Here is an 11,012-nt window from a genome sequence, read left to right as displayed (position 1 = left end):
GGCAGGATAGCATTGGAGAGGAGAAACAGTTCATGGTGGACAGAAGGTAGCAAATAAATAAATAAATAAATAAATAAATAAATAAATAAATAAATAAATAAATGTAGCAAAGCTACAAGGGGACAAGACAAGCCTCTTTCTGTCCCTTATATCCTGGCTACCAGGATGAGGGTCGCGCCAAGCCAATCGGTGAGCTGATTTAGTGATCATCCCCCACCTTAATCCTAGCACCCTTAGCCCTCGCATGGCCCCATGAACCAATCACACACTCCCGAATCAGCCGCCTCTGAGAAAGCCCCACCGATGACTGCATGCGGCTTTGGGGGACGACTGGACGCAGCCGTGACAAGGAGGCACTGTCTCCAAACAAACCAACCAAAACTCAGGGGAGGAAGACTAGGATGTAAGTCACTGCAGAGACCCTGGGTTCGAGCTGCAGTACAGGAAAGAAAAAAAAAATTGTTTTTTGACACGTAGATGAGTGCTCAGAGGTATGAAGTGCATGTGGGAGCTGGGCAGTCTGAGGCCTGGGTGAAGAAACCCACCATCCCCTGGGTAACAGTGCACTCCGGGGAGGTTCGCTGAGTGTACACCTTGCCTCTGAGCCTTTACTTATGCTGTTCCTCCCACTTGGGACACCCTTCCCTGAGTCTTCATAGGTCAAAATTTGACTCACACTTTAAGACCTAATCTAAAGGTTATGCTTCCAGTGGGAACCTTCCTGAGCCCTCTGCAACCTGAGGAGGAATAGATCACCCTTCCCACCACAATCTGGTCACCACTTAGAGATACTTTAATGCTCTGCACAGGGCCTGATGCAAAGTAAGCGCTCAGTAAACACTAGCTTTCCCGACCATGTTGTGTGGAAGGTGGGTCATGCACAGGACGTGGATTGTCAGAATCACACTGACTTCCCCTCTGTCTCCCTGCCTGTGACCTGAGGGGTGGAGTCCCAGAACCACTGAGGCAGGAGAGGCCCAGCCCCTGAAGGGAGGACCCAGCTGGGTGGTACTTACGCTGCGCCACCTCTCGCTGCTTGCGGACGTACCAGGTGTACAGGGCAGCACGCTTCTGCGTCTTCATGGGTGTCCCCTTGTTGAGGTGCTGGGACAGGTGGGACTGGTTGAGGCCAGTGGTGTCCACCACCTCCCGCTGTGGGATGTTGTGCTGCTGCAGGTAGGACTTGACCATCTTTGCCACGCGCCATGGGTCCTCCCTGGAAAGGGGACAGAGACAGGCTCTGCTCGGCGGGTGCTCACAGATCCTGAGACCGGGTCGACCACTAGCATGGGGACAAGGCACAGCCCCGTGGACGCACAGACACGGCGCCACATCTGCACGGTGAGAGTCTCCCACTGGAAGCTGGGCAACCCAGGGAGGGAGAGTCCTCCACTAAAGGCACCCCCATTCTACCTGGGGGTGTTACATGGGGCTTCTCCGCTGTGAGAAGTGGGGGACGCCTTAGGGCAGCGGTGGTGCGGTTCTCAGCCCCCAGAACTGGCCTGACATGGACTGCGCGGTTGCTGAGTACTTGAATGGGCAGATGGGGGTGGAGATGGGTGGAAGGCGGGGACGTACTGGAGAGCCAGGCCTGCGGACTGGTGAGTCATCCAGCCCAAGGCAAGAGGATCCCAAGGACAAGTCCCACCTGATGTTCAGGGCAACTCTGTCCAAATAAAAGCTAACAGGGCTGAGGATGCAGTCAGGGGCAGAGCACCCCTCAGTCTGATCGCCAGTGCCACGCAAACACAATAAAAAGAAAACCAGAAAGGTTGAGTTCCGGTTTAGAGCCAGGTCCACAGAGCGTTTAGAAGCTTGCGTCACCTGCATCTTTCACTCAGGGTCACAGGGCCAGCCTCAAAGATGCGCACACCATCAAAACGGATTCAGTTGTAAGTCAACAATCAGGCAAAAAGTCACACAGGATCAAAATGCCTGGCCGTGCGCACTGAGCCCGAGGCAGCAGCTCGGCGCTTTCCCAAAGCTGCAGCCGGCAGCTGGTTTTCCTGAGGATTCCGGATGAGGGTGACAACTAGAGCACCTAGGGAAAGCACCTACAAGCCCTTTGCACCCCGGGGTGATGACCAAGCTGCTGGCCCCAATCTTCGGAACACCAGGAGCAAGCAGAGGCTGCCTAACCCCTGCGCTGCCGGACCCTTGTCAGTCCTGGCTCCGTTCTCTATCCCACGATCCCCAGCCGGACCAAAGTGCAGTGGCTGGGATTCCTCACGGAAGACACTTAGCAAACAGAATGCATCAGGGCGTGGCAGAGACCTCACTGTATCAAAACAGTGTGGGGGCCGGGGAGATGGCTCAGTGGAATAAGCGCTTCCCTGGCAAGCCCAAGGGCCTGAGTTCAATCCCTGGTTCCATCAAAAGAAAAAAAAAAAAAAAAAAAAAAAACCCTAAATGTCTTTGAGCATCAGAATCTCATTCTGTGCGCTGAGACTCTCCCAAGAGAGTGATGCAGGGGACTGGAGGCATCTGCGATTCGCGTCCCTGTCCTTTGCTGTGTGTGCGTCTCCAGTAGGCAATGGGAGGGATCAGAGTACTCGCACCATATACTGTGAATTCTCTCCTCTTCTGCTATTTCAAACCCCCGCCCCTACCCCTTAAAGACATGTACATATCAAATAAAGCACAACACAAGGGTACTAAAACAGGAAGAACTGAGGAGTGTTTGTCTTGGTGTGTGTGTGTGTGTGTGTGTGTGTGTACATTACTGAGAATTGAACCCAGGGCATTTTCACTGAGCCACATCCCCAGCCCTTTTTATTTTAATTTTAATTTTTATCTTGAGATGAGGTTGCACTAAGTCGAGAAATTGCTCAGACTTGCAGTCCTCTTGCCTCAGCCTCCCAGCCCAGTGGGATAACAGATGCATGCCACGAGGCCTGATTCGGAACTGGACTTTAAACACAGGTTGTGTGACTCCGAAGTCTGTGTCCACCTCTTCCTGCTTGACCCAGAAATCTGCTTCTAGAACCAGAGCCTTCTGATATTTGCCCATGTGACAAATAGCACATGCTGTCCATCGCCTGCCACACTGGGAGACTACAAACAACCAGGACACCCGGCAAAAGACACCTTCGATGTTCCAGGACCTCCTTTCTGTGCCCCACAGTGGGAGCTCTGCTGATCTGTGGAAAGCAAAGAGGCTTCCCACATCTTCATGCATATACACACAAAACCCCAGGGGACACACAAGCACTTGGAGACCCAGGGAGTGTCACCATAGGGGAAGGGGTTGCTGGGGACATGGTGACAAGGGACAGCTTTCTCTGGAGCTCTTCTGTACTTTTTTAAAGTATGTTTCTCTTATATGAGAAACCCAAAGCGTGTAGAATTTAAAGAGCAAATAAAACATAGGAAATAGAGAGCTAGATCTTTTGCAAACAGGGACACAGTCTAGAGATGGGGGAAGGAGAGGCAGAGGAGAAGGAGAGAAGCCTGGAGGTGTGTTACACGCATGCTCCACCTCCCCATGATAAATGTCATCCTCGTGTACTGCAAACGTGGGCCACATTTTCGTGTAGTCTAAACACATGTTAATTTTAAAAGGAAGCAGGGGGGTTGCAAATTCAAGGCAGGCTGGTCCAGCAACTCAGTGAGAACCTACTTCAAAATAAAATTAAAATTTTTAAAAGTCTAGGGTGTGGCTCAGTGGTAGAGCATTTGCCTGGCAGACACCAGGCCCTGGGTACTATCCCCAATACCACAAAAAGAAAGAAAAGAGGGCCGAGGAGATAGTTCAACAGTCTAAGCACCTATGTGGCAAGCGCAAGGACCGGGGTTCAATCCCTGGTACCACATGCTGTGCTGGCCTCACCCCAGGCCCACCGAGCTAGCCACTGAAACCAGGTATGGTGATGCCCACCTATAATCCCAGTGCTTGAGAGGCTGAAAACAGGAGGATCACTACAAGTCCAAGCTGTGTAGCAAGACCCTGTACCAAATACATAAATTTTTTAAAAAATTACAATATTACATATAATGTAATATATCCCATGGTCCCCTGAGACCCTAAGGAAGTCCTAGAATGTCAATAGGTAATAAACCCATCAATGTTCGAGCCCTGTGTAGTACCTTCATATGGCCTACACATGTCTTCCTGCATAGTTGAAATCACTCTGTTACTTACAGTACCCAATGCAGTGTAAATGATATATACATTGTTTAGAGAACGGTGACAAGACAAGGGCCTGCATGTGTTCAGTACAGACACAATTACTTTCTAGTATTATCTGTTTGTTTTGGTGATACTGAGGTCCAAACCCAGGGCCTCACACATATAATCAAGCGCTCTACAACTGAGTGACAACCCTAGAGCCTTTGACTTTTTTTTTCAGTACTCAGGCTTGAACCCAAGACCTTTTCACTAAGCCATATCCCCCAGTCCATTTTGCATTTCAAGACAAGGTTACCCACTTACAATCTTCCTGCCTCAGCCTCCCAGAGTGCTTGGATTGCAGGTATGTGCCACCATATCCAGCTATTTGCATCTACAGTGAGTGAATTCACAGACTTGCCTGGTCCCCTCTGGACTTGTCACTTCCTTTGTTATCAGTGATTCCCAGATAGGTAGGGAGGAAAAACAGGCAGGGACAGAAAAACATAAATTGTTCAATAGTAGATATGCCAGGTCCCTCGTGCATGCAAAATGCTAATGGTGGGCAGGGGATGCCCAGTGCCTAGCCAGTGAGCACAAGGTCTTGAGTTCAACTTCCAGTACCACACACACACACACACACACACACACACACCCATTGATAATGGTGATAATAATGTTCCTTAAGCACCTACTGAGCCAGTACTATGCTTCAGGCTGGTCATTTAAATGTCACAATGATCTTAGGAAGGAAGAAGCTGCCTACTCCACAGGTAAGAAAACCAAGGCTCAGAGAAAGGGAAGGTCCCTTCTCCAAGTTGACCTCACTGGCTCTTATGCCACATGCCTGTAAATCCCAACACTCTGAGAGGCTGATCCAGGAGGATCACAACTTCAAGGCAAACCTGGGCAACATACTGAGACCCTGTTTCAAAATTTTATTTTTATTTATTTATTTATTTATTTATTTATTTATTTGGCGGAACTGGGGATTGAACTCAGGCCTTTGTGCTTGCCAGGGAAGCACTTATCCACTGAGCCTTCTCTCTGGCCCCTGTTTCAAAATTTTAAAAAGTTGAGGTTCTGTCTGATAATAGAGCACCCTGGGTTCAATCTCCAGTATTGCGTTGCTGGGACCCCCAAGGCCTCTCTCTCAGCTTCTCTCTCTCCTAGGGCCTCGGGGAGCCTCTCTTCCCCACCTGCCCCCTTCCCAGGTGCCAGCCAGAGCTAGGAGTCAGAGATAGGCAGAAAGCACAGTCCAAAGTCCAGCCTGTGCTTCTAGCAAACATGTTTATCTGATGGCCTCCTCCTCTCCAGCTGCCTCCCCTCCCCCTCTCCTTTCCAGAGAGGATGACGTGACCTGGTGTTGGACTTCTCCTCCAGGCCCAGAATAAAGATGTACTGTCTGCCACTGTCCCTTGGATATTTACATTCTCATTCATATTCTCTCTCTCTCTCTCTCTCTCTCTCTCTCTCTCTCTCTCTCTCTCCCCCCCTCCTTCCTTCCCTTCCTTCCCTTCCTCCCTCTCTCCCAAACACACCAGGTCAACAGGTCAAATATGATAAAACCAAGCCCAGTCACACTCTCAGACAGGCACAATGGCTCTGCTTCACTTACTATAAAAACCACAACAGGTATCTGAACAGGAAAATGGGAAGCGAAAGTGGTCAAATGATTCAGGTGAGCTACTGGGAGCTTGATGGTTTAAAGCAGTTCCTAGAGGAGGAACAACAAATTCACAACAACAACAAAAGTGAATTTAAAATACCAGCAAGAAGCCAAAAGGGGGCCGGGGAGATGGCTCAGTGAAATAAGTGCTTCCCTGGCAAGCACAAGGGCCTGAGTTCAATCCCCAGTTCCACCACAAAAAAAAAGTAAGAAGCCAAGAGGCTCTGTCTTCCCCTTTTCTGAAAGAAGCCATGTTTTTTTCTAGAACCTACTAAATCAGTCTCTTGGTCTAGGTCTTGGTTTTGGAGAGAGTCTCTCTCTCTCTCTCTCTCTCTCTCTCTCTCTCTCTCTCTCTCTCTCTCATTTTAACACACGCATGTGTGCACATGCAAGATCTTCCCATCTTCCCCAACTCAGAACTTAGAGGCCAAGGCCCCAGGCGTGATTTCCCATGAGCCACCTGCCTATACATAGGGTAAATCCACATCTACCTCATGTTGCTCTCCAGACAATTAAATGAGTTTCAAATGGGGATGGAGAGTTTGGCACAGGCTGGGGCCCCTCCTAGGGCTCAGCATGTGAACAATATTGTCATCTTCTTCATCACCCTCAGCAACAGTGTCATCCTGTGGCCCCCAGTGCCTCCGGAGAGCCCAGAAAGGGTAAAGATCTGCCCATCTCCTGCCTCTTGTCTGCCCCCATGCAGGTCAACCAGATGGCCATGGTTTGGGGGCTTTTACTCTCAGATGTCCAAGGCTGTGGGGCCTAGAGCTGCTCTTCAGAAGGGGAAGCTAGATTCTCAGAGTGAAGCCACCCACCATTTCAGGTGTTGGAAGCTAATTAACCTCTCTGTGCCTCAGTTTCCTCATCTATGAGATAGGGCTCATATTTCAGAAATAAATGAGTTGTGTGCCTTTGAAGAAGAAGGCTAAGAAGAAAAATGAGTTGTGCGCCTTTGCAAGCTCTTCATGAGCTTTAAAGCACAGTGTAGGTGTGGGTGCAGCTAGAGTTGAAGAGTGGGAATGATGGGGTACGAGGGGGAGCCTACAGACAAGCAAGGCCCAAGTCCTGGCCTTGCTACTTGGAACAGTTATCTTGGCTAAGTTATTTTGTCTCTCTGAGCCTTAACTTGCTGGTCTGTAAAATGGAACACTTAAAACAGCAGGGCCAGCTACCATGTATTGCCTAGACTCCATATGCAGCTCTGCACATACCATGCCATTAAATGGCACTGTTAATTGCATCTCTGCTTTGCAGAGGAAACTAAGGCTTAGGAAATAGAAACCAGCTGCCTGAGCTGGAAAGGGACAAGCTGGGACTGGGACCAGGACCCAGGGATGCTGGATCCTTTGTCCTGCCTTTACTACACTCTTCGAGGGCACAGTCCCCTGGTGCCGCATGACAGGGAAGAACAGTGTTTCCAAGTTGGGATTTGCACTGCGCAGGGACAAGAAGGACCTACAAAGAGCCCTCCTTCCTGGTGGATCCCCTAGCAAGAGTGCAAGGTATGCCCAGGGCTTCGGGTCAGCCTGGTCATGCATCCATTCCTTTGTGCTGTGTCAGGCAGGGGGCTACACTCGGGGGATTTGAGTGGTGAGCAAGGGGTCACAGGCTTTGTCCCTGAAGAGCTCCCTATTTTCTTGGCAGAAGGTAGAAAACAAGATAATAAGACTAAGTGATAGGGGATACAAATGAACAACTATTTTGTTTCTGCATATTCAAAATAGTTACGATAGATATACAGCTATATTCTCTTAATTCAATGAATAGAACGATTTGTTTTAATAGTGTTTGTGGACAGGATATCATGTCTGCATCTTGTACAATGAATAACCACTAAGACAACGATATGCAATGTACTAAATATTGAAACTGTCCTACTAATCGGTTTTGAAACTGTCTCATTGCTATTTGTTTCTCAATACAATTACTGTTTTAAAAAGACTAAGTGATAAAGGACATGAGAGAGTAAGTGAAAGCAGTGAGAAAGAGTGACTGGGGCTGGCGCTCACCTGCGCGTGGAAGCTGAAGAAGCCAAGATTTGAAAACAGGGCTCTGAGCAGGTCAAGCTGCACACACAAAGGCCCCGAGGTAAGAACCAGCCGGTAAAGGAGGAAGGTGGGTGCGGAGGAGAGGCATCCAGGAAGTTGGTGGGCCTGAAGGGACAGCACCCCCCCAGGCAGGCACTTTGGTTTGTATTCACTCTCTATGTCAGGAGACTCAGGCAGAGGAGGGTTGGAGACTTCAGGGAAGAGGATAGAGATCTAAAGGTAGAACTCTAGCTCCTGCTGTGGGCTCAAAAATAGGGCCTACACGTCCTGACCTGCTGCGGCCTCTTCCCAGACACTGTCCTCTCCAGAGAACCAGTGTCTTCCGTCCATACCGTCTCTCCAGCCTCAACCTCCCCACCACCCCGTCCCCCTTTCCCAGCCCTCTCCCTGGGGTGCCTTTGCCTGCCCCAAGACTCAAGGCCCCACTTTTCTCCCTGGGCGTTTTTCAGATCCCCTTTGTTACCTGAACAATAAGTAACCCAGGTAGTTAGTTATAAACTCTACAGGAACAAGGAGCTGGTTGATAATTTATAGCAACATCTCAAATTTAAATGGAAAGTAAATAGCATGCTGTTAGCATTAAAGAAAACCCAATCGGGCGCGGGAAGCACTCAGCCTCCTCCCTGCCTGGCCGCCTCACTCTCTCCCCTGCCCCTTCTCCCAGCTGGGTCTGAGCCCCTCTGTCTGGGCTCCCTGCTTGCCCGGGCTCCCTGCTTGACCGGCTTCTTCCCCTGTCCTCTCTCTTCCCCCTGCTCCCCTCGGTCTCTGCCTCAGCTTCCAGGTCTCTGCCTGTCCCCAGCGAGCACTTTGACCTCTGCTCCCCGCTCGAATGCTGAAGACCAGGCCTCCCCCATCCCACCATCCCACCACAGGGGCCCCACCCAAGCAGGTAAGACGGCCCTGGCACCCCTTGCCCCCATCTACACCCCAAGCCCACCTGGGCCCCAAGCAGGCCAGGCCCAGCCCCACCCTAACCAGGTTGCCCTGGGTCTGCTGATGCCTGGCCCTTTGCCCCTCCCCTGCAGTGCAGAAGCCCTTTGCCCTCCTCTTCCTGCCAAGTCAGGGGGCCTGACTGCTCCACTGCCCCCTGTCCCGAGCCTCAGGAGGCTCCCGGACACTTCTGGGAAGGCCAGGGTCCACCAGCCCTCCCCCACTACAAACCCGGATCAGGACCTTGGACAGAAAAGATGGGACAGAAAAGGTGGTTCACACGTAGAGCCACCTTGGAGCAGTTTCTGGAGCTCCCGGCTGCACAGGCCCTCCCACCCCCTCTGGCCTCTGGGCCCCAACAGAGCTCCTTTTCTGCCTTAAGCCTCAGCTTCCCATCTGTGAAGCAGGATTTTCAACAGCTATCTCCCAGTACTCCTCTGAACATTATGGGCCCATTGACACAGGAAGTCCCAATGACAAGCAGTAAACCTTTGCAAATATACAGCTGTGAGGACAAAGGCTATGGAACCTTTAGTAGAGAGGTCCCTTATGGCCCCCAGGTCACACTCCTCCCACCGGAGAGTCCCCTTCCTCCTCCCCCACTGGGTGGGAGGTTGGTTGACCCAGGTGTCTCCCGGCCACCATCCTTACAAGTTAATGATCACAGGCCTTATCAGAGCCTTTTGCCGTTTATAAATTTATAAAACAAAAGAGAAATAATAAAGTACATGGGTAATTAGTAACCAGGTCAGCTCTGCTGAGGAGAGGGGAAGCATCAGGCTCCAGACCCACCCAGTTCTCACCCAGGAGATGGGGAACCAGCCAGCAGATGGGGTACAGGTCAGAAAAGGGGACACAGGATGAGTGGGGAGACTTCTAACACAGCCTAAGGGCCTGGTGGGAGTCTGTGGCCAGTGGAAAGAGGGTCAGCTCCCACCATCAGCCTCCAGGTGTCTGCCTCAGGTAAGAACGGCCTGGGCTTTCCCAGCCTCCAAATGCTTGAGTCCCTGGGGGCCAGGGAAGCCCCCAAAACCCCAGCTTTAACCCCGCCTCCCTGGTGGTGTTTCCTGGTCCCCCAAAGCTACACTCTGAGCTTTCCGCAGCGGGGAATACAAATGGCCCTGGAGGCTAAAGTGTTCCACCATCTCCAGGCTTGCATTTGTCCCTCCATCCCAAGCTTCCCGGGGGCTCATACATCCCCCACTTCCCATAGCAGAGTGGGCAGAGCGGAGGGCAGAGTGGGGGGCTCCCGCGGGCTCCTTCCTGGGGGCAGGGGAGGTGGGGAGGGGGCCTTACTGCAGCAGGGTCTCCACCACCGCCTTCTGGTGGGCAGCCTCCTCGGGGCTGAGGTTCTCCAGCTCCTTGAGGATGGGGGGTGTGAAGTCCTCCCCGTCGTCGTCCGTCTCATCCTCGGAGCCCCGCGTGTCGCCCAGCCCATTGGGCAGCTCCGCCAGCTCCCCTCGAGCCCCGCCACCGCAGCCCTCGCCCTTGTCCAGAGGGCCATCTCCAGCCAGCAGGTAGGGGCCCGGCTCGCCCAAGGCCTGGATCAGCGCCTCCTTGCTCAGGCCCGACTCGAGCAGGGCGGCTAGGAGCTCCGTCTGCAGCTGGCTCAGCTTAGAAACCATGGCTCGGCCAGCACCCGCCACGCGGCCCGGGGCCACGCGCCGGTGCTCCCACCCACCCAACGCGCTGGCCACCTACTCGCCGGCCGGCCGGCAGTCACAAACCTGGCTCCTTGCACCCACTGCCCCCCCAAACCCCACTAGCCGAGCCCTGGGCACCCCCAACCCCCAACCCTGCCCCAGAGGCCAGTGAATCAGGGCCCCTGCCTGCTCTATTTACATTGGAGCTGGGGAAATTCTCCAAGGTTCATATTTATCCGTGTGCTTAGCGAAGGGACTGAACTTTGGACTTCAGCCCTGCCGAGAGCAGGCAGGCCTCATGGCAGCCCAGGAGCCATGGCCTTCGCGGAGCGGAGAGGGGCGGGGAGGCGGGCGGAGGCGGCCTGGGCAGCGGGGATGGAAGGAGATGGGGGCCAGGGAGGCCACGGAGAGCGGCTCTGGGTCCCACCCGAAGGTCCCACCCCAAGGGCCGCACACGGCTGTCAGCCCCAGGCCTGGGAGCAGGGGGGGAAAAAAGCCTTTCTTTCAGGAGAAGCATCAGGAAGTTCTAGGCCTCAGGGCCAGCTGCCAAGGGCTGAGCTAGGTCCGCGTCATTTGGGGACCCAGGCCCAACACCAGGCCTCTCCACAGGA

The 11,012-nt window shown here is 52.6% G+C and overlaps 1 protein-coding gene across 5 annotated transcripts in view; it reads right to left on the bottom strand.

Moving 5' to 3' along the window:
- Hnf1a (HNF1 homeobox A) overlaps positions 1-10,745 on the bottom strand; it is a 26,077-nt gene extending 15,332 nt beyond the window's left edge. Inside the window, exons 1-2 of one of the 5 annotated variants that reach the window (XM_004636265.2) lie at positions 10,055-10,745; positions 1,017-1,216 (exon numbers count right to left, since the gene is read on the bottom strand). In XM_004636265.2, the coding sequence (XP_004636322.1) occupies positions 1,017-1,216; positions 10,055-10,383 (529 nt within the window). In that variant the 5' untranslated portion in view covers positions 10,384-10,745. The other 4 variants (XM_023720898.1, XM_004636267.2, XM_023720899.1 and 1 more) reach the window with 4 other exon arrangements.
- Between the last annotated feature and the right edge of the window lie 267 nt (positions 10,746-11,012).

Source organism: Octodon degus, unplaced genomic scaffold, assembly GCF_000260255.1.
Source record: "Octodon degus isolate 3935 unplaced genomic scaffold, OctDeg1.0 scaffold00079, whole genome shotgun sequence".
Taxonomy (NCBI): domain Eukaryota; kingdom Metazoa; phylum Chordata; class Mammalia; order Rodentia; family Octodontidae; genus Octodon; species Octodon degus.
This window is presented reverse-complemented; position numbering and strand designations above follow the sequence as displayed.